This window comes from Electrona antarctica (genome assembly GCF_951216825.1).
Source record: "Electrona antarctica genome assembly, chromosome: 6".
Lineage (NCBI taxonomy): Eukaryota > Metazoa > Chordata > Actinopteri > Myctophiformes > Myctophidae > Electrona > Electrona antarctica.
In genome coordinates this window covers 37,617,932-37,642,369 of record NC_136811.1, presented here as the reverse complement: position 1 = coordinate 37,642,369, position 24,438 = coordinate 37,617,932, and the positions used below count along the sequence as shown (strand labels likewise).

General features: G+C 41.2%; 2 protein-coding genes across 4 annotated transcripts; both read right to left on the bottom strand.

The window, feature by feature from the left end:
• Positions 1-521: 521 nt before the first annotated feature.
• rhbdl2 (rhomboid, veinlet-like 2) lies at positions 522-9,604 on the bottom strand. 3 transcript variants are annotated; one of them, XM_079503971.1, is made up of 8 exons: positions 9,229-9,604; positions 7,085-7,315; positions 5,138-5,286; positions 4,896-5,008; positions 3,748-3,848; positions 3,386-3,446; positions 3,207-3,268; positions 522-716 (listed from the first exon to the last, which is right to left on the bottom strand). In XM_079503971.1, the coding sequence occupies exons 2-8, from the start codon at positions 7,307-7,309 to the stop codon at positions 537-539; spliced, it is 891 nt and encodes a 296-aa protein (XP_079360097.1). In that variant the 5' UTR covers positions 7,310-7,315; positions 9,229-9,604; the 3' UTR covers positions 522-536. The 3 variants fall into 3 exon arrangements, with proteins under 3 accessions (XP_079360097.1, XP_079360096.1, XP_079360095.1); XM_079503970.1 differs by lacking the exon at positions 9,229-9,604 and adding an exon at positions 8,369-8,789; XM_079503969.1 differs by lacking the exon at positions 9,229-9,604 and adding an exon at positions 8,376-8,787.
• Positions 9,605-10,828: 1,224 nt separating this feature from the next.
• On the bottom strand, positions 10,829-24,269 carry akirin1 (akirin 1). The gene is made up of 5 exons (XM_079504646.1): positions 23,876-24,269; positions 16,224-16,370; positions 13,538-13,666; positions 13,018-13,089; positions 10,829-11,366 (listed from the first exon to the last, which is right to left on the bottom strand). Exons 1-5 carry the CDS (start codon positions 24,078-24,080, stop codon positions 11,356-11,358), a joined length of 564 nt encoding a protein of 187 aa, XP_079360772.1. The 5' UTR covers positions 24,081-24,269; the 3' UTR covers positions 10,829-11,355.
• Positions 24,270-24,438: the final 169 nt, after the last annotated feature.

Genomic DNA, 24,438 nt, shown 5'->3' with positions numbered 1-24,438 from the left:
AAAACATGAGACATGACTAGCTGGAACTTCTCTATTAACTAACTGATAATCCAACAATTTTGAAAACCACCTAAATATGGATATAGTAGAAGCCTATATGGATATAGTAAAATAGCCTTACACATAGACCAATACTACAAAGTAACAAAAATAAACAACGTTTATATCTACTGTATGCCAAAAAGGTGTAAAATATCATATAAATGTGATTTATGTATTGAATTCTTACTCATAAAAGCACCTTTAGATTGCAGTGCCCCTCATAAACCTGATGACTTCCGCTTTTAGTAAGGTAAAAACAAACCCTGAGTATTGTTCCAAAATCCCTGAAAAGTAACTTTTTAGTGTAATTTAAAAAAGGGTAAGGTGTAACTGGGTAAAGTGGTTCTCAATGTGGGGTCCAGGGACCCTCAGGGTTCCTTGAGGGAGCTCCAAATGGACTCATACAGGTCTGTAACTGAAATGGTACCATTTGTACACTCTCACACGTATGGGGTCCCTTGAAATTAAACATTTAGAAATAGGTAGACGATACTTTATGGCGCTGGGGAAAGGAAAATGTTGAACAGCACAGCAAAGAGCAGGAAGACCCCATAACCCACAATGCAGAGCCAGAAGCGTGGGTCCTTGAGGAGTTTCTTGTTGTAAGCACTGAAGAAGACGTAGCCAATGGTCATTCCAGCCACCCCTCCTCCGATATGGGCCACAAAGGACACCTAAAATGGAAAGGTTAAAGGGCGGGGTCAGCTACAGAATAGAGAATTGCCTCATGTATACCTTGACACCAGAGTTGCCAAGTATGCTTATTTCCCGCAACTTTTGGTTAACTTTTTTCCAAAGTAGCAGCGTTTTTTTGGGCTTGTTTAAAAAAATTGGTGGCATGTTTTGAAAATCGAACAAGCTAACATTTCTTTGATGTATCCAGTTTTGGGGGAGTGTGAATCACATTAAGTGACAGAATCGGTCTGGTGTATGTGTGTAGTAGTATAATAAATGACATGTATAGTATTTATAATGATAAAGGCATCAAATCTTTTTTTTAGGATTATATGGCTATATTATTTAATAACTTGTTTTTCAAGGAAAGATTTGGCTTATTTCTCTCAAAAAAGTTGGCTTGTTGTTGGCTTATTTCTCTCACAAGAGTTGGCAACACTGCTTGACACACGACGGTGGGAAAGGTTTTGTTTTGTCTTTTTGAAAACTGAAAGTGACAAAGTATAAATTAGGCTTCAGTGTTTCCGTTTCAAATTTGCTGCCCACCATTATTAACCAATTAAACCCCAGCATCTGTATTTTGGGAAAGTTTTCACAGAAAATAGCAGAGCTATAAACTTGTGTCGCAACCCACGTTGTGATTTTGTAGATCAGCTATTTTCAGCGAAGATATTTAAAGACATGACGGACTCCAGTCAGCCAAGTATAGCATTTAAACTGTAACAGATCACCTTCAGGAAACCTGGGACTACAGATTGTATGCACAGAGCATATTTGGTCATAAGTGACCTCACCCTTTAATTTTCAGCATACTGACCACAGACCTGTAATTACTATAATCTGCCTTATATGGTTACTCAACAATGACAAACACATGCAAGCGTTAGTGAGAACCATTTAAAATGAACTAGCAAAACAAAGCTGAGCGACAGTAAAAACATAGAAGATGACCTTTAGACCATTATTGGTCTTTATTGGAAGCAGATGGCTGTGAGGATCTACAGTAGTTGGTGACAAACAAGAAAGCAGAGTGTGTTTCAGTGTTGATTTTGACAGCAAATTTAGATTTTATAGTATTAGACATAGTCTTTTGAATAAAATGAATTTAGTTATAGTCAATGTTTTAGTTTCAGTCTAGTTTTAGTCGACTAAATATCATGTGATTTTAGTCAACTAAATCTACAGTTGATTTTGTCGACAAAAATGTATTTTGGCAGGCCTTGATGGCGTCGTAATGGCTGATTTTACACTGAGCTCGTAGATCTGCTATTTTCACACCCGAGCGAAACCAAACATAAAATAACTTGTTTTTTTGTTTTGTTCAACTGGATCTAGTTTTTATTTGTTGACGAAATTGTAAATATATTCAGTTTTAGTTTTAGTAACATTTTTCGTCATAGTTTTAGTCGACGAAATCAACTGTGTTTAGCCTCTAAACGTTACAACATGTATTCCATAATACCAGTCTTCTTGGTCTGATTCTAATGAAATTCACTGCATAGTCCTTTAGGACCAAATTACTTCTTGTAACAAGTAAGCATAATAGTACTCTCCATAAAGCCACAGTTGTCTGTCAAAAAGGACTCATTATTATATCCTTTATTATCCCATAGTTTTCCATAGAGAGATTTGAATCAAGCCGGAAGCATTAATCTTACCCCAAAAAACAACAAAATTACCAGACTGTCTTTGTCTTGGTCGATGTCAACCATGTGGTCTCCCTGTGGTTTCATTGGTTGACACTGACCTTGTGGTTGACAAAAGATTAATGTTGTTTTTTGGGGAAAGATGAAGGCTCTGACATGATTAAAATAGCTATATATAGGAAAAATATGGAATAATAAAGAACACCAAGAGTCCTATTCAACAACAGTGTCTTTGGGGAGAGTACTACTGTATATGCTTAACTGTTATGGTCCTAAAGGGGCTGTGCAGTGAATTTGGGCATGATCTGACAGAGACTGACATGGAATACCTTTAATGAGGCTATGTATGTGTGTGGTGATGACATACTTAATCCAGACGACAGGCTTGTGTTTAAATTGTACAAGAAGGCGGCGGTGGCTCAGGGGTAGAGTGGCTGGATGTTAACCACAAGGTTGCCAGTTCGAACCCGGGCTCCCCCAGAGTTGGTGTCGAAGTGTCCTTGAGCAAGACACTGAACCCCTAATTGCTCCTGATGTGCTGGTTGGTGCCTTGCATGGTTTCCGCTGCCATCGGTGTATGAATGTGTGTGTGAATGGGTGAATTGATGCACAATCTATGTAAAGCGCCTTGGATAAAGGCGCTATATAAATGCAGAGCTAATGGAGAGCTACTTTTCTGCAGCTGTAACCACATTGAAAACAGGGTTTATCTTAGGGCGAGGTTGGCTGGAATTCTCCATAAGGTCTTCACCATGTGTAAACAGGTCTAGGAAAGCCTTTGTTATGCTGAAACAAATTTGTGTGTCGGGGGAAGGGAGCTCTCCAAACCCATTGCTTTCCTACCTGCATTCCAACCTCTTCACTAAGAAATCTTCTGTAGATGGCGAAGCCAACATCTGTCCCGACTAGAGAGGAAGGAAACACCATTTTCTTTTGATTATTTATCATTCACATTCATATTGATCATAGTAATACAAATGTAAGCTTAATGGGACGGCAAAGTAAAGTTGAGGGAAACTTACCAATTGCCAATATCGCCACGATACGAAATACTCCCAGAAGAGGCATCATCTCTCGGAAGTTCTGTGAAATGAACACAACAGAAATAATAACATAATAACAACAATAATAATGACATTTTGTATGCCATATTCCTAGGCATGTGTATCTAATATCAACACATTTAAAACTATAATATACAACGGGCATGAAAATCCATTTTGACCATTCAGTGACCGCCCACAGAATCGTCAATCGTATCAACATGTTTAAAATGTCTTAAGTTTTGAAAGACCATGCTATAAGACCGGTTCATTTTACATGTAAATTAATTTATATGGAGATCGATACATGTTTTTAACAAACTAATTGTATGCAAACTCACCACGACAGCATTCATGAAGTAGCCTCCAATCAGAGCATACACCCCACCCGAGGCCCCCACCAAAGCACTCATAGGATCAAATATGGAGCTCATCAGGGAGCCTAAAGGAACAGGCAACAAAAATAATCAGCTTTTCAAGCAGTGGCATTTCTGAGCTCCATAGCTTACTCCTTACTCTATCACAAACAGGAAAATCAGCTTGAAGTTTGGCAAATATCTTAGTGCATACCGTACTTAACATAACCCTCACATGCAGTTGACTGACCAGTGTTTCACAGGAATTTGACGGCTGATTATTGACAAATAGAGAGTAGTATCAGAATCTTTGAGACAGCAGTGGAGGTGGTCACAGAGCTAGACAGTTCTGTTTCTCTTATGTTTCTCCTCCAATGTACAGTACAGTCTGATCGTGCAAACACATTGCTCTCATACATCTGTTTGTATCTATTTTCACAACCCGACTCACTGTCATTAAAAGACAGTATTTTCAATGGAAAAATAGAGAAAATGGAAGAGATGTAAGTCAGTCCTGACCTTACACTGGCAAATAAATATAATAATTTGTGAATTAAATGTAGGCTATCATCATTGTAAGTATAAGTATATGGTGTGTGTGTGTGTGTGTGTGTGTGTGTGTGTGTGTGTGTGTGTGTGTGTGTGCGTGCGTGCGTGCGTGCGTGCGTGCGTGCGTGCGTGCGTGCGTGCGTGCGTGCGTGCGTGCGTGCGTGCGAGAGATAAACAAGAGAAAGGGAGAAAGAGTGAAATGACATTATATGATGCAAGTTTTGTAACTTTTGACCACAACTGGTGGGTTATATAACTTAGCGTTCTGTTCTTATTTAGTAAAAGCAGCCTGTATGTCGCTCTGTGAAGGAAAATGCTTCAATACGAAAGCTTCAGTGACTGCCGTCTGCTATGTCGTCAGTCCATTTTGCTGATACTTTGTATTCTTTGCATAGTAAATGTATACAATTTATTACTAACAGCAGCAGCTGTCAATTTAAACAGCATTGTAACACTTTACACTAGACTGACGATGTTGTCACGCCTCTGACACAGCAAAGCGAGCATGTCATGTAAAAGCAGTAAAGCACATTATAAAAGTTTATGATCTCTGTATAAAAGTGTTTTTTAGAAGTAGAAATCACCTGCCAGGACCCCTGCCATGTAGACCATTCCCACTTCAAAGCCTTTATGGACTAGTTCTAGAGGGATGCCCAGTAACAGCTGCATCACCAGATTTCCCAGAATGTGTTCCACACTAAAAAGGAAACATGAACAAACATGGAAACAAAGAGAGAAAATCATATTAGGACATGGATGTAAAAACATAAAAGCAATTGTTCAAAAGTCAAATATTCTTGTATTCAGCTCTATGTCAGATGCTTACCCAGCGTGGACGAACATGTAGGAGACGAATCGCCAGGCCTCCTGCCTCTTGTCAGCTCTGTAGGTTAAGGGGCTGTTCCAGATGCCCTCATCCAGAGTCACCCACTGCTTCTGTGGCTTCCATGCTGCATAGTAGATAAACACTGCTAGCTGTAGGGAGAACACACTCCAGGTTATTCATAAATATGATTATGATTATGAGTTGGTCTGTGTAAGATGATGATGATGCACACTGATAGTTTATCTGCTCAGCTCAAAATATTGTAAATATTCTGTAATGTTTGCATATAAACATCCATCCAGTAGCAGAGCAGTCACTTTAACACATTCTATTTGTCCATCAGCAAACAAGCCTGCCCAACTGCCATCCATTCATTATTCAATCCAAAGGGTGCCATGTTAAGAGGAAATTAAGGGCTGGTAATTGCTCTTGAAAAACATACATTTAAAATGCACATCCCTTGAAAAGGGTACAGTTAACCAAAACAAGATATATTGTATACCTCCCTGTGTGACCTTTAGCTGAGCAGTTTGTGAACGAAGCCACAGAAAACTCAATGTGGTCTTCAGTAGCAAAGCCACACTGTACACAAAACACGAGTAGGAACACATGCATCTCGTATCATTGATATCAGGGGTACAGGCACAGGTTCCGAAATACAGTCCGACACCCCAAACCTAACCAAGCAAGCAGACAACGCATGTCGGACCAACGTATGTCGGGAGTTTGAGACGCTGAGGAAGGCAGATGTGCCGAAACGCATCCGTTTCCCTAGATAGACTGCTGCTTTTTTATGTATCTTCAAGAATCTGCACCCAGCTATTGAGATTACTCCTCAAGAATCCCCTGAATACAACACGCCTTCTCGGTTTTTGATCAAGAAAATTATAATAATAATAATCATGGATGGATTTTGCATGGATTGTCAAAGATGATCCAACTTTTACACACGTCATTTCCTGTTCCCAGTCACCAGTGCAGACTTTTCACGCCTTCTTTCATGGCCGTAACTGGTTCTGTTTGTGCTATCCTGAAAGAGCATCTCTGAGGCCTATGCTTAAATGTAAGCTACTAATGTCGTGGTCACAAGCCCAAACCATTATTTTTATTGAAACCATGCCCGCTTTTGGGGATTACACTAAAATAATTCAGACATTCACACAGACAAATGGGACATAAATTGGCCCTACAGTTGAGGCAGGGACGTTATTGTGTCTACTGATAGAGGGGCTTCTCAGTTCAGACCTTTTCTGCATCCAAACTGAAGTTGTTCTTTACTCAAACAAGTAAAAACAGGACTACACTTTGTGCCAAGACCAAAATATATTTCTACCAGGCCCTGACAAACAACAAGCCTATCACATGTTTTGCTGCCCTAAATACAATCAAAGAAAATCAATAATGTCATTACTATGGTGACCGTGTCACCAAAATGTAGGCTGCATGTGCTGTAGAATTAGAACACAGAATCAATAATGGCTGGCACAGTGCCCAACTGCCCATGTGTGTCAGTGTGTGCCACATATTTATGGCCAGGGAGTAAAGGGAGGGTCAGGGAGTTTTTTGTCCATTGTTCAGTGTCTTATTGTTTAAAATTCCCCAGCCATTTTAAGTGTCACTATTACCAGGAAGAGTAAACACATGCTATCCATAGCCAAACTATTTGGCTGGTGTCAATTTCTCACTCTGCTTATGAGGAAGCATTGACCATATTAAGTTGTCTCTTACAACTACGAGACTTACATCATATGTAAGAGGTAAATTATGGTGTAAAAGCAAAATGGCTGCCTCGTGAATATACACTTACACATTTAAGCCCAGTGTTCATTATCTGTTTGTAATTCTGAGAGTGTACAAATTGCCTTATGGGTCCATTTGTACCTTCTCAGGTAAATTAACCTTTTCACTTTGCCTGGTCAATTTCCCATGCATCTCTCAAAGCCTTACCTCTGCAATGCTGATTAAAATGATGAAGATCGGAGGTGGGCAGCAGTTGGCACGCTCCAGGTAGGTGTTGCGGACATGTTCTGGAAGCATCCATCTCGACACAGAATGCTGGAACCTCGCACAGCATCCCAGCTTCCCATCTACCTGTTCTCCTCCTCGCTTCAATTGTTTCTCATCCCTCTCCACAGGAAAATGTTCCTGCTCTTCAATGTCGAGCTCCTGCATACTGGCCTTCACAGAGGAGACTCCCCATTACATACAAACACTCTTGCATGCATATAATGGGCACCTAGAAATTATTCCTAGGTATTTGCAATAACAATCAAACACAGGTAAATTGGTTTTCAATTTTCACACATTTGGACCATTCAGCATTGATTTATACTATATGATTTGTGAGTCAGGTCGAACGTTTTATTATTATTATTATTAAAATAAATGTTTGCTGTTCTACTTTCTACATACTGACTGCAAACCCACAGAGCAATACCAGGGCTGTGGGTAGTTTTGATTCCCATGATGCAAGTGTGCTATACTAATGGATGTCAGTGTGAGTCCCATGAAACCACTGGTATGGCTGTAGTGCTCCTCCAGTCCTAGCCATGAATCAAGACTATCATAGATGTATTTTATCGATTCTGACACTTCAGATACGAAAGTAAAAGTCAGACTCTATGATGGTCTGTGATAGTCTTGATCCAGTCCAGTCTCAACATTTTTGATGGTCTTGGTGGCGAGTCCATTCTTTCTTTTTGGTCATCTCTTCAGATTCTATTTAGGTTTTGGTTCATTTTCTTTTTTTTCTTGGATGAATTAGGCTAGCCTACTTTAACTTCTTAGTTACTTGAATAATCAGACTTGCTTTAAGATGGATAGAAAGTATTACAATCGGCCAAAGGCCTGTAGGCCTACTATAGGCTACGTAGTTAAAGTTATAAGTTAAAGTTAAGTTCTTTATTATGTAGCTTTGACAGAGTACTAAAGTTTGAAATTATGTTGTGATAGTGATACCATACCACCTCATACGCTGTAGCAGCAATATAAACAGGCTGCGTCGCTGCGACTATATAAGCTACAAAGAAAATAACCAAAGCTGACCAAAGTGCATTATTAAGACTGTATAAAGTATGAATACATATACAGTGTAATACGTATAATGATGGTAATAGCCTAATGATCTTGAATCTTGAGTTTATCAGTTATCAGGAAATTATACAAATACAAATCCCCATCAGCGTTGGAGAAAATAGCCTAACGTTGTAAAGTCAAATGTATACAGTTCACGACTCACCTAATAACCTGTTTTAACGGATGTCCGCGGGCTTCCAACGCATACAATCACAAGTTATTTTCAAAAATAACTATTTAAGAAGCCAGAAGATAGCAGATTTGTGACCACAGTTCAACTACCATCTTACAAAACTGACTCAACGGCGACTTTCCTTCTTCAAAATGACTCTGAAAGCTCGCTCGAGGGGAAGACTTTGCTTTGCTTGAGATAATTATAGGCTTTCCTGCAAGGCTTCCTTCCTTAGATAGGCAAACACAAACAACCCGATTCTTCTCTGCTAAGTGTACATTACTAAAAAGGACGGTGGTCTCTTTGTCCACTAGTTACTAGCAGAACTACATTAGCTACAGTAGGTAGGACTAGGACTGAGGTTACCTGCGTTTCCCCAGTGAAACGCCACACCTGTATATGTGACGTCACCTGCAAACAACATTATGCAAATCCAGAGCCACTGAGCCAGAGACTGTGCAAATCCAAGCGGTATTAAACCGGAACTACCGGCCACCCATACCCAAAGCCACAACACAATGTCTTAAAATCGCTTATTTTGACACATACAGGGATTTATTTCTTAAAATGAACGCTGCAATAGTAGTTTAGGCGCTACAGATGGTTGCAACCATCTTGCAGTCCCAAACACCACCACAAGATGGCACTAGAGTGCCGATTTAAAGACACTTTTAAAGATAACCTAATAGTTTACCTATAAACTTTATAGTGTGTACCAAAATCTCCTGGAGAGGGCGTCAACATGTGTCACGTGGTAGCGGCCGCCATACTTGTTGGCTTGTCTGGTTTGTTTACATTGAGCGACTATCCAGTGTGCTTGTATACGTTCTTTTTTTAAACTGACCTCACAATGGTGCAGACTTGCTCAGTAAATAAGTGCCACAGCAGGTCACGTCGAGGGAATGAGCCAGAAAACGGAATTAGATTTTCAGCTTTCCAGCATGGAGACAGCATCAAGGAACCCAGATTGACGAGTTTACAAAAATACGTAGAATGGCTTGGATCTCGGCTGTACGGCGCACGGGCGCAGACATAACGTTCAACAAAGTATCTAAGCACAGCCGTGTTTGTTCACAACATTTTCCTTGTCATTGTAATGTAATTTGGGCCCGACGTTCTTTCTATCCATCCTGGTGTTGGTTCACTATGTTGTCGCCAAGAACGAGCTTGAATATTTACAAAAACATACCACCAGAATTTAATGCCCACGAGGGCCGTCCCTAGCTTTTCAGACGCCGCCCTCCTCTTGGTGACGTACACGTTTTCAAGCCCTATAGAAAACTGGTCCAGTAACTTAAAAAAAGAATCACACCCGTGTGAAGTGGGGGGCGCTCTCATCATACATCATCTCATTCTGGCAAATCACAATTTGCGTCCTCACTTTTGTCTTCAATGTTTGTGTTTACATAGACCCTCAAAGCTGGAGATAGGACTTAACTGTCATTAAGACATGCGAATCCCTTGACTCTTTCAAAACCGCTCTCAAAGGGCACCTACGGACGGCTGCAATTCGAAACTGGCCCCTGTAAAATCGGAATCCCTCAAACACGAACGCAAGGATAACACCAGAGACGGTCGCGGCCACACAGCCAACTCAAGGTATGGCCACTGAGCCAACTTGGGGACCCAACGCAAGAGACGGTCACGGCCACACAGCCAACTCAAGGTACGGCCACGGAGCCGACTTGGGGACCCAACGCAGCTCCTCCAAGAAAAACAATCAAATTAACGGAGCTGAACGTGAATCCCCCCCACCGCCCACCCCTTTTTTCCCCTCACTGTATATGTTTCTTTTCCCTTTTTACCTCCTTTATGATGAATTCCTGTTCTGTCTATAGAAGTGTCTATTTGTACGTCTCTAAATGTTTTGATGATTTGAACATGGTGGACCCTATTGGAAACAAGTGTAATGCTTAATTGGGTCGTCCACTCACAGTTAACAGCCTTTGTATTGAGTTTGTGCTTGAAATGTACTGTAATTCTGCAAACTGTTAATAAATTCTTCAATCAATCAATCAAACTCGCTCTTATCATACAGTTAGGGCCTACAGTACATCAATCATACATCAGCCAATCAAATCATCACATTCCGTGCTACAAACACAAACAAATCTGTGCACAGGAGGGGCTAATATAAATATTGAATAATACCGGTATTATCACCCAATGATATAATAAAACCATAGTTATATGAATAAAATATTTCAGTTGATCTCTCAGGGACCCTTTAAGCCAGGTCTTACCAGCAGGTGGTGCCATAACACCACATCTCTTTAAACATTGTTCAAAGCCAATGATGTCCATTTCAGATTTTCATAAAACCATTTACATGAAAGGGACTTTCCACACAGGGAATTGACAACCAGATGATCTGTGTAAAAATATGTTAAACGTAAAATAAGCAGCCATTACAGTATTTTCATATAAACTGACGACAACAGGGATTTAATCACAGAAGTTTTATTTTTTTTCAAAAGGGAAAAAAAAAATCCACATTCTCAGGTAAAGTGTTCGAGGGAAAAAAAGTTAAAATAAAAGTGGGAGAATGTGAGAAGCAGGAGCTATCATTACAACTGCTGCAGTGGGGCAGTGCTGGAAGGTAGGCTAATACAGAACCATCACATTAGCCAAGCTTTTTATACAGCACTAAATCTGCTTTATGTTCAAGATTTCCAGACGGAGCCTATCAAGAAGAGGAAAGGGAGGTGGGGGGCTTTTTACATTATTTCTTTTTAAATCTTTCAGATTCTTCTAAGTTTTGGCCAGCAGCAACAGTTTTGAAGTAAGAACTCAGTTTTGGATTAAAAAAATGTGGATAAACCATGGCACCCAAACAGCTTGAGAGTGGAAGGAAAAAATAACAATAATAACAAAATAAAGATAAAACTGAAGTGAAAATTGAGTGGAGGATGGGGGCAGTAGAAGAGAAGCCATCTTGTGAGAGACAAGCTGGGACCTTGTCGATGGGAGTTCAAGAGACATCTGAAACAGAGGAATTGAATAATGGATGAGTGCTGCGGTCTGGAATAAAACAAGAGACGATCATAGGCCTGGTCAATATGTGGAAAACCAAAAATCATGTATAGACCATAATATTTTTCCTTGATATTTTTCTTATCATTTGAAAGTATAAAATAGAGATTAAAGTGTAGAAAAAATATTACACATCTAAACTTAGATTAGAACATTTAATGCAAAATCAATCCAATAAATCAGGGTTTCCCCTAGGATGAAGTTGTAGCAGCAGCGGTGAATAACTGATTGATTACTACTATTATTTGCCCTCAAAATAAGAGATGTCGGGTCATTGAGATTGACTGGTGTCACAGTAGTCCATACACATTTGTGTATGGACAATAGAGGCTTCTATCTTTGTGTATGCACAATGTTACAAAAACTATAACTTTGTTATACTGTTAAAAAAATCACACCGTGTGAACTGAGTGGTGTAAGGTCTTATATAGCCTGTCTGACGTAATGAAATCATGTCTGACGTAATGAAATCACACCCGGGTGAACAGGGTGAACATATCAACCATGCTCATTTTTTCTGCACAGAACAAAAACCCTGTTCACCCGGGTGAACAGGGTGAACATAGCAACCATGCTCATTTTTTTCTGCACAGACTAACAAAGCCAGTTGTAGGAGTGGTTTACACCACTCAAAAATAATTATACTCATTGCACAACTGTGTTAATCAAGTTGTAACTTGATTTAATATGCCGAGATGATCAGGTAAGCACAAAGTAAATTTTTGTAGAAGGGTGCCATTTCTTCTTACACCTTGGATGGCAATTGGATGATTTGAGGCATTTTGTTCCAAAAAAGGGTTTTGCAAAAATCCACCTGTTGGTAGCACAGGCCAATGTGAAAAGGTTAGCTGGTAACAGGCGCGCGCGCCCGCACACACACACACACACACACACACACACACACCCCCCCACACACCCACACCCACACCCCCACACCCACACACACACACACACACACACACACACACACACACACACACACACACACACACACACACACACACACACACACACACACACACACACACACACACACACACACACACACACACACACACACACGGCCTGGTGGAGACAACAATTCTGATGATCAAAGAGTGTCTCTCTTTCAATGGGTCTGGACAGTCGGTCAAGTGTGTAAACTGGACATGACTCATCCATAATGATAAATTATATGCACTAGCCCTTACCCGTTGTGAGATATTGCGCATTTTCGCATTTTTAATTCACTAATAAATTCATTATTACTCATTAATGTGTAAAATCGAAAAAAGGGCTTCGTTAAGTGTTTCTGACAGACAGACACACACATTGTCAGAATTATAGTATGTCAGAATTATAGTATGATATAGGGAAGCACTGCAATGTTTCTGCAGGATTTGAAGGTTATTTATCCCATTCAGGCCTGACGTCGAAATTTAAAAAAAAAAGTCTTATGAAAGAATATATATTCAAAGATTTGTGCCGCATTTTCACGATTTTTCAAAATCTAAATAGCTAAAATATAACATAAGGCTTAGTTAAAACACCAAAAGGGGTTCCCGTTCAGAATGGGTTATTTACCAAATTGATAAGAAAAAAAGTTGCATGCAATACTTACAACTAGCAGGCCGGGCACCATATCTTCGCATGATCTGGTCTTGTGTGAATTTCACAAAAGATTCATATTGTTCTGAAAAAGAATAGTTAAGGGAGTTAGTGTGAAACAGTACCACCACAGAATCAAACTGCAGATGGTTCAGAGGAATGAACTCGGAATGCGTCTTGCATCAGTTACTAAACACAATTACACTTTTAATCACACTCGCTTGTTTTAAGTACCATGCCACAATTTCATTCCATTTACAACCTTGGCATTCAGAAGCCTCTACCACAACAGTTTGAAGCAACTGAGCAAAAGGCATTGCTAAATGCACAGATAATGTCAAGCAGGCTTCCTGTTGCTGGAGCAGAATCAACTTTCACACCGTTTCACATCTTACAGTGGGGTGCTTTCAATTCAGAGTAAAAGTGCTGTTCTAATGCTAATAAGAGCAATAACTTCAGTTTGTTTGGTTTTGTATGTTTTGTTTGTTCAGCTATTTAGCATACAGTACAGATATAAACTTCACATGTTGTACCTGCAAGTTTTGTGTTGAGGATCTGTTCGTATTCCTCCCGGATCTTTTCCTCATGGTCTTTGAGCAGACGCTCACACAGGTAGCTCACCTGCTTCAGTGTGAATGACGGCTGGTCCTTCCTTGAGGCACCTGGTGATAAAAAAGAAAAACGGCCCACAAGCTTTTAAAATAAGTCTGACACCCCCATTGCCATCTACACAGTGATAGGTCACAGTCTCTGCAATGTCCTCTCTCCAAAAATAGAGAGGGCATTGCATACTCTGAATGCAGCTCAAACAATCAAGATATTTCTTTTCTTTGTCTCTTTCTCCCCAGCAGCAGCAGAGAGGCTCATGTGGCACTAATGAAGGCCACTTTTCCCCAAGTCCCCTTCAGTGTCTCCTTCACAGAGAACTAGATCCTGATTTGGCTGGGTGATTCATTGGCCCCGGGCACTTTGAGGTCTGCTATGACCCGTTTGCACTGAGAATGTTTATAAATCAAAAGCAGGGATGGCAGGACGAGTAGAAGAGCTAACACAGGTCTCAAAAGAGGCCAAGTTAGTGCTAGTATCTCTCACACACACACACACACACACACACACACACACACACACACACACACACACACACACACACACACACACACACACACACACACACACACACACACACACACACACACACACACACACACACACACACACACACACACACACACACACACACACACACACACACACACACACACACACACACACACACACAAAGCTAAAAAGTATTTATGATCAATCATTTCAGAAATGAGTGTCTTAGCTTGTTAGGTCCTCCCGCTGTCGCTATGCCCAACTAAAATATGCGCTAGTAATAACTGAGAGAGGGCATTGTGTCGTTATCTTTGATATAACGATGATGCAACAGGAGTGAGGGATAGCCAAGTACTGTCGGCACCACCAAATAATCCCATAATCACAGCAAAGAACATCCTCAAGGGTATTGTGGCCTTTATACAACCCACGCACAGTCCTGTACAGGATGAAAGGTTGCCCTCAGTAGCACATACAAATAAGAAGGTAAAAAGAAGCAAAGATCACTCACTAGCACCCTCTCTGTTCACTGTAAGCAAAGGCATGGAAATTGACTGAAAGCTGCTTTACGGGGAATTAAAGGAATTCACTTACAAACATTAAAATTAACCCAAACATGTCTACTCAGGCTTGTGTAAGCACACCAGTGTCCCAGTTGCTTGATAATTTTATCAGACACTCGATTTTTAGTTACCATGATAGTTTAATCGAAAACATGCGGATGGTGTCAGTCTGGTGACTGATAGTCTTTTTTAATACATGAGGGGGCCTTGGTTTTCATTTATTTGTTTTTCCAAACAAATTTATAAAACATAAATGAAAAATATATATATACCGTATTGTGCCGAATATAAGACGACTCTGATTATAAGACGACCCCCATTTTTCGACTCATTTGTGGAAAAAGAACATTGAATGTCAAATAGTCTAGTCCCCGATTATAATACAACCCCATTTTTTAGGATATTTCCATTGGAAAAAAAACTTCCTATGCATTAGAATGCACCAGAACCAAGAATGTGTGATTTCATTGAATCTTACTTTAAAATGGGTATCTATAGGAAGGGTAGTCTGATAAATACTGAATATCAAATATCTATATACTGAATCAAGCAACCATCTGAGTAGACGTTAAAATGATCTCAAACATGTTTGAAAGTGAAATATCCACCAAATCAATCATGTTTTGTCTGAAACTACGTCAGTGATATCGTTAGGTCTGCGTCCTGTGTGTCTGACGCATATTATGCCAAAAGGACACATTACACTCAGCATCAAGGCATCCAGGGAACAAACAATGTTTTACACCAAGATACAAATCTAGTAATCACCGATAGATTGCCAGCGGCAGGATTTATTATTTTGTCTGTCTACTTAAAAAGGAAACTTGGATGGGTGTCACATGACACATCGATGCCACATCGTTGTGGTCAATGGTGTGCCAACTGTAGGCTACTATGTTTCAACCTCATTTCATCTAGCCTGTTATCTTAGCTTAGTCCTGAAAATAATATAGTAATAATTGACTAAACGTTGACTAAACAAGTTTTGGTCAGTGACAGAGGAACAAGTTTTGGTCAGAGATAGGGGTGCATGGCAGCAGAAAGACAGTAATATAGTCATATCCGTTTATTGACAGTATGCAGTCAAGTTACTATAGTTATGCATGCGTTACAGCAAAATGTATACTTTGTTGTACGATGGGGTTGTGAACCAAAAATAGCAGATATACAAGCTCACAACACATTACGAAAGCAACTCATTGTGAGCTTGTATATCTGCCATTTGACATGCAATCTGCTGTACAGCAAAGTATAAATTGAGCTTAAAAGGACTGGGAAGCCGTTATCAAATTAATTTACTTTTCTGCACAAAAATATGGCAATTGCCGATTTATGGGCAGACAGTGGCCGAGTTTTTGAAAAAAGAAAATATAGATACATACATGTGCGAATAATATAACCATTATTATGTAACCAGTCCATACCACACCATATGTAAGATCAAACAATCAGACCTAATAACATCACCCCTATGGGTTGTGGTAAACAACCGTGTGTGTCCATAGAAAAGCCTCCAGAAGGCGTATGAATGCTGGCAGATGGGAGTGTTGTTTCCTACCTGGTGGGGAGCTGGGGGCTGCGAGGGCGGAGGAGGGGCTGGGTGCATCGCTCGAGCTACAGGCCTCGCTTTGGTTGAAGGCCCCCTCCAACTGCCGCCGCCTCTGGATTCGGCTGTACTCCTGACGGAGGTTCTGGAAGATCTGCTCTGTTGGGAGGGACGAGCAAGTGTCAGGACATCATACAAAGTCACCAACATGATTCAGAAGAGTTTGAACTGTGCAAGAGGACTGCTTTGGGTGATGGTTACTGGAATATGGCAGAGCAGCCGTGCAGATGGAAACTATCAGACCGGTTCATTCCAGGCCAGGGTGGATACAAAATTTGAAAGAAGTCAGCCTTGAGACTCAAACCCGTCTCGTCTTTGTGTACTTCAACCATGAAAGACAAGTTCTTGCAATGTGAGACATTGTTGGAATATCCCAGTTGCTTTGTAATTATGGCCACGGTTAAATAAATAGAAAAAGACAAATCACAAAATAGGGAACAGTGCATTACCAGTGTATATGTGGTTTAATGAGGGCCCTTACAGTTCATCTATAAATCATGCAATGTGTTCCTTGAACATATCCTAAAGCTTTGCACACTTCCTCTGTGCAATTTTTGGCTTCTATTCAAAACAAAGATACAAACAAGCATATGAACACAGGAAGTTGAGCTTTAAAGTTGTACACATTAAACCGACACCACAATTTCAAATCTACCACAGCTATGTGACACACCAAAGTGAACACACATACTGGTCCTTAAGAGATACACCGATTGGGAAAAAGTCTGAATCAGAATTAGCTGAATCTTACATTTGCTAATTACTAGGTTATCAGAATGCAAGATGATTTTAGTTTGGCAAAATAAAATATTGGGGCACCTAGGCTGCTGAGTCAGCCTGACGGCGTGCCGCGGGTTCGACTACCGATCCAGACGGCCTTTGCCACGTGTCTTACAAAGATAATAGAAGATGATGAAAGATGAAACTCTGGTGGTTTGAACAAATTAAATGCAGCTGTGATTGTCAAGCAATTGAGCTGCCCAGTTCAACTTTTCTGCTCACTGAGCAATAAGTCCACGTCATCTTGTTGCAGTGTGCATAACTTGACCATCAGGCTGGGTGTGCATGTAAATATAATTTATGAGACCGACTGGCCAGTCACCAATCATGGCCAATCGCCGCAGGACAACCAGCCAATTGATGCCGCGGCAGATTGCTCGTGCTCTACTGATCCCTTTGCTTCAGATACATTTTCAACATACTATAACCATCATACTACATGTAGCCCCCTAATTTTTCATGATGTGTATATTATTCCAACGTTATGGTGGTTGGAAGTTTGTGTGTCTGTGCCATGAAATATAGCAATTTACCAGGGATGCAGCACTAACTGCTATAATATGTCAGTCTTGAAGGCCTACTTAGCAGTCATGCAGAATCTGTATGATGCTTCCTCAGGCGCAAAGGGCTTGATTGATTAGTGTGGATAGATCTGGGTGATATTGTACTGCAATGCGGAAGGGGACAGTGTGAAACAGGGCACCCAGTGCTTCAGTCCAGCTGTCTGAGAATACTGGGCTGGGCTGCTTCCTGCCTCCAGTGATTTGAGAACTGCTGCAAAGCTGCACTCTTGACACTAGGGGCAGTATTATGCGTGTCTTAAGTACCAGGTCTTATGACTTAACTTAAGACCTGGAGGCGTGGTCAATGCCGTTTGGCCACTCAGAATAGCCAAATGGCATTGATCACGCCTCCAGGTCTTAAGTTAAGTAATAAGACCTGGTACTTAAGACACGCATAATACTGCCCTAGGAGCGCTGATGCCACCCCGGCATTCCAAATACCTATGACCGCCACCTCTCCTGTGACACAAGAGCACATAGTTTACAGACGTGAGTGGGTGTTCTTTCGCATGTTCACCTAATCACCCCTTCATGCTGTCAATCAATCACTGCATAGTACTACATACTATGGAAACACCCTATGCCGGAACAGTTGAATCTAGCAGTTGTATGTATGAAAATCAAAATTATACACACTTAACAGTCCCCTGACAGCTACACAACTAATTGCGAATAAATGTAACAATTTTTCAGTCAATTATGGCAGGGTAGTAGCATGTCCCCATGTCCCCAGTATCTAGAACCCCTGCATACATTTTAAATAGTTAGGAGCCGAGCAACGTTAAGCACAAGGTGCAAATGAAAGAAAATGCGAAAGAAACATGGCTGAGAGCAACATGGCTGAGATACCACCCCCACCCCGCCCTTCCCATATTCACCCACCCACAAAAAATAGGCCCTTCTGGTCCTGATAAACCATATGCTTTCCTGCCGTTCTATGTCAGCAGTCTCAGCACAGGTTAAACATAGCTAGCAAAACAACCCCCTCTCATTCCCTGACTCACTCAGCATCTAATCAGAAGGCTAAAGTTCAGCATTATCCTGGGAAAAACAACAGAAAAACACCATGGACTGCTGCAATTTTAGCTCAACTTGCTCTGATAACCATGTGCATGAAGAAGGACTTATCTCTACTCCATTCCAGGGAGGGAGTGAAAGGCCTGTTGCGTATGGAGCGCCTCTATCTGAGAAGCCCTGCCTCATTTATCTTGGGTGGAGGAGAGAGCCTGCAGGCAAGGCTGCTAGTTCAGTCTGTTCATCAACAAGCCTCTCTGGATGGGAATAAAAGCAGAACCTTCTCCACACACAGAGGCCATTTTGAGAAAAGAGCCATGTTATGTGGTCCTGGCACTATAGAAACTGGAGGCTTCATTGAGCATTTAGCACAACGAGCAGGGGATACAGGCTATGGAAGCCTTCCTGTGTTTAACAATACAGAACGCTAATCTGACAGGCTCAGTTTGTTTAGACCCAGCAATAGCTTTTCACACTTAATAGAGCTATGTCACTGGGGGCTGAATGACATCCCTGGACTCATTCTTCTCCCATAGAGACAGCCGAGTATTACCATGGCCTTGGAATGGACTTTTTCCACCATTGTTGCAGCAAACTATAGTGAAGAATTTGAATAAGCTATAAGTGTAAAAACTTTTACAATTAGTTTACTAGATTATAAATTAGAATGAAAAAAATATGCATTGTTGGCCTGTATAAAAAAAAACATACAGTAAGCCAAATGGAAGTGCAAACTTTCTGTGTGCAGGGTTACATTTAGATGTTCTATTCTGCAGTGTTGTTGCAAGACATGTTAAAGTGATCTTAGCAGCACACCTCTTACAGATCTTAAGTAAAAATGCCCCCCTGTTGCCAGTCAACTCCCAGCACTGCCAACTATTAAGAATCCTAATCGTGGGTGTTGCCAGGCAACCATGACCCTGCTATGACTAGGCTGAGCAATCAATCGCACAGAGACTTCCGGACATGAGGGCAAGGCAAGCGGAGAAAGCCTCAGCTAAAAAGGCTTAGCCTAGGCACAGGCCAAACAAAAACAGTGAATACGACAGGAGATTGGCCAGCTAGATTGGTTGTGGGGGTAAATGCTCAGCAGAGAGAAAACGGTCTGACTCATTTAATTTCCTCAACTACTAAAGGATAGCAAAATCACCAGGATGTTGCTCATGGTGAATTGTATGAGATAAAACTGTGCAATTAAGAGAGCATAGTAGATGTCATTAGTAGTTACAGGGCACAAACAAAAAGGAGTGGGAACTGACCTACTGAGGATCGGGAAATGGAGCACTGAAACATCTCAAATAATCTTGGAAAGAACCCAAAATTCAACAATAAGGACGTTTGTGCGGACAGACAAAGCTAGAATAACACCATAAAAGTTAAAAAATATATCACACAATAAGTAGTCAGGGCTAAGTGACAACACAATCTGGGCTCAAGTAACCAAACCACACCACCTTGGGGAAGTCCTGCTGTGCTCTAGGCCTTTTTTAAATAAAGTCATGAGGTACATTCTGGTTGGTGGTGACTGCTAAATGGCACAATCCTATTGGCTACTTTTGCACATCACTAACCAGGTTATTTTCTACAGAAGTTCAATTCATCTTCTGACATGGTGAGCATGGCATTTTTCCCCCCGAATCTGGCATCTGAACGTGTGCACTGGATAGCAGATGACAAAGATATTCTATCCCAATAAAGCATTGGATCACATCAGATATCCTATGGGAATCTGGGATATAGACCAAGTTAATTATGTGTGATCTATATGACCTGTGCACTTTTCCACTCACTCCCTCGGTTTGCGATGACTTAGTGGGAATTAAAAACAAGTTCCCCACTGCAGGCCCTGGTTCATCCATCATCTCGAGGCACTCTAAACCGAAGCACATGCCCCAACTGGCAGCACCAGGCAGGGGGATGGGGAGTGGCAATGTCGATGGGTGATCCTATCTAGGTCTACATTATGAAATGATAAACAGAAGGCTCTCCTTGGTCGTAATGATTCAACAAGCTTAGCATACATTTTCCTGACTTGTACAGACACAAATCAACACAGCCGTCACCACAAAGAAAAACCTGACTGGCTGGAAAGCATGTGTGGGTCCTCCTGGTTCAAGAGGGGTGGGGGGCTGACAGCTGACCTTTAGCTAAATACAAAACTGCTTTCACTTGGCAAACCCCAGCTGAGGCAGGCTTGCCGCACCAGTCGTGTGAGGGGCCACATTATGGGTGAAGGTGAGGGATAATACCTGCTATCCAGACCTCATATCTGCAGCACACACACTCATGCACACAGACTTCTACATTCCTTCACCCTCTGCAGCTGCCGTTCTGTAATTTAGAAAGCCAAAATGGGGAGTACACAAGTCCTGCCAACTGCTTAACAGTAAATACATCACGCCAGGGCCAAGTAATGGCAGCTAACTGATCTTTGACATTTGTTACTGTTGTACTACTGAAACATTGCAGTGCACATTGTAATTTGTAGTACTACGCATGTACAAATGTCATGTTATAGTTATATACAGAAACCAGAAGCAGTAAACAATAAAACAATACATTTCATTGTGTGTGCTACGAGTTTCAACAAATTCAAATAAGGTTACAAATACAATTGTACACTGGCAGTCACAAGCATAAACCCAGGCTGTAAACATTTGCTAGGCTGTGGCTAATCAGGGAAGTGAAAAAAATGAAGAACATCATGACCCACTACATCACAAACGGAAACATGTGTTTCACAGGAAGTCAGCCATGACAACAACTCTTCCTCCTATTTGGTGGCCGCAAACTCCTTGTGCTTCTGTTGACACCTGCATGTGTGAAAGACTATGCAGTAGTACAGTGGATTCTAGATTTTCTCGTTTACCACATTCAAAAAAGCATATTTCACTCACCGCACAAAGCACATACGTGTCCCCAGTCCAAACAACTAAATCTTGCTCAAATCAGGGCTGTACAGATAAGAAAGTTATCCTGTGTAAGCCCTTCATTCATATCTCACAATCAGCTGACAGTGTGTCAGCTGTCAACCTGCCCTAGTCCTGAACATAAAATAAATGTGTATGCAATTACACTTCTGGAGAACAAAGCGGGATAAGCAATAGCATTCACTGTAGTTATTAAATAGGTGCATTCCTAGGAAGTAGGCCACATTCCCCTCTTCCGCAGGTGGATGAGCTCCATCAAAAACTGCTGACTGAAACCCCACACTGGACTAAAGCACACTGGTGCTTCATTGTTAAAGAGCACTGTGAAGAGAGAGCGGGTTACTGGCTGAAAGCCATGTTGCAAATATGTATAATGTGCAACAGGCATGGTTAGTTAGAATTCAATCATCTAGAGCGAGATATAGACAAAACAGCAAAACGGAGGATGGAAGTACCTCAAGACACAGCCCATGGATAATGATTAGGGCTGGGAGTGCCACTAAAACAAAAGAGTTCTTGTGCAGGGGGGTGCTCTAGCAACACAAACTGGTGGGCTGCCAGGCAGTCCCACACACCCATATTAGATTTCTAGAGTCATTGACATTCTTCACACAGTTATTTTGTGGTAAGAGGAGAGAAAGCCACATATTTCACAGCAAAAGGAAATATCAGTTTGGACTAAGACTTTCTTGAAGCTGTTACGATCATGACTTTTATTTTGTATATTGACTGTTTTGTGCAATTATTTGTTTTTGGTATTTAACACTGCAACAAACATATGTACATTGCCGTTTTCCTTTTAAGGTCTGAACAGAACTTTCACCGGGCAGATATGACAAATAAGTTATTTTTTTGGGTGAAAACAAAAAGGTGTTCAGGTGGGTTGCACATTTTCAGCCAATCAGGAGAGAGTACCCATAGATCAGCTTCATTTTTATAGTGTTACAATTACAGTTATTTCTTTATGCAATTAGGCCTACTTCCAATTTCACTTGTTTAACCTGTATCCTGTGCAAGTACTCTCTCATGATTGGATAAAATTGGTATCCCAATCCCAACCTGAAAATGTGTTTTCTGTTTATCAAATGACCAGTACCGACAAAACAAGCACTGAATATAATTTCAAAACTAAATCTAAAAAAGATGATCTGCAAGTAGTAGATAAATAATTGTGATATAGTAATTATGACAGGACTAACCTTACAATGATTTTTAGCCACTGAAATGATAATACCCTAAGCCTTCCGGGGGCTAATAGTAGGGATACACATCTCACTGATGGAATGATCATATAATTCCATGGAGGGTCAGAGGATTTATTAATTAGTTTCATTCTTTTCTACTTTTATAGATTAGAGTCTGTCCGCTGTCAAACTGTCCAGCCCGTGACAGACATGTACTGTAGTGTACAGTAATAATAAGCATTCTCGGAATTGCTGCAGAGATATCCAGGTAATTATCCCTTGCTTCCCTCTTGTGCCCCCACACACCCATTTGATGCTCACATGGGAGCTGCTTTCTCAAGTGAAAGGGGAGGGAACAGTACAGACATAAAGGATTAGAACAATGCCTTGCCAGCCAAATCTGACAGTGTTTTGGTATAGAAAGCGGCTCCATACAACGAACCACATGAGAAAATCTTTAAGGACCGCTAGCTATAGCTCTCCCAATTATCAGATTGCCATGATTTGCCAAAAGGCTATTGTGACGCCATTTGTCTGTTTGGAAAATGGATGGAATGAGCATGCTAGCTAGTCAGTCCTAGTGTAAATGTAGGAAGGATGGCCGACTATGACGCCATTGTCTTCTGTCCATTGTGTTTCATATCAAAGTTATAATGAAACGACGTATTGTTTAACGTAAAAAGCCAGACTTGAAAATAGAAAAAGAAGGCCGGTTTTGCAGTCACACTTCTCTCTCTACATTGTTTGTTCGTACTACAGGCCATAAAAGTGAAGCAGTGATTTCCTGTTAGTGGGGATCCTAAACAGAACTTTCTACAGAATATTTGTTACTGCGCTTCGACTACTAACATGGTCAACAACATGTTTGATGGATATAGCGTTGTCACTAAATACTTATGTTCTGTACGTGTACTGATTGTGTTCTTCCTACTGATAAAAATGTTCCCTGTGGTCGGACCTCATCGACGACGTGCACCTTGCTAATGTTAGCTTAGCTAGGCTGATGTTTCCTTCCAACCCCCATACTGATTCTCTCCACAAGCTATCCATTCCACTCCACCCAAACCCCCTCCCCCCATGTCACCCACCCAACAAATGCAACCAAATCCTCCTAATTCGACATCATTCAATACCTGGGGTGAGCCTGTGTTCACCCCCGATGGCCGAAGGAGACATCGAGTGCGACGGGCTGTCCATCGGAGGACGGAGGTTGCATCTCTGCGGGGACGGAGTGCCTGGATTCCCCGGGAGTGGGTTGCACCTTCTCCGCTTGGGAGACTGAGGACTGAGGAGGGCCTCAAACTCCATCGACCGCTTTAACGTAGCTCCACAAGCCATGTCGGCGAAACAAAAGCAAACAAAAAAAAACAAAGAAACGTGATCGGACAGAGGACCGAACCCACAAAACAGGGTTTTATTTGAAGCCAACGCCGCTTAAAGATAATCTTTCCTCTGGTTTCTTAACGGTTTCTTTCTCTCCTCACAACAACGGATTGAACACTGAAGTAGTAAAGCCAACTGCCAAACCAGCCTGCTGAATTCTTCAACGTCACACAATGGTGGATAGTACCATTGTGGAAAAGAGGGGGGATCGACAATATGTACACTAAGTTTGCTTGCTTCTATGTTCACTCAAACTGTATATTAATACCATTACCCCCCAGATGTAAGATATTTGTGTACGTGCACTGTTACA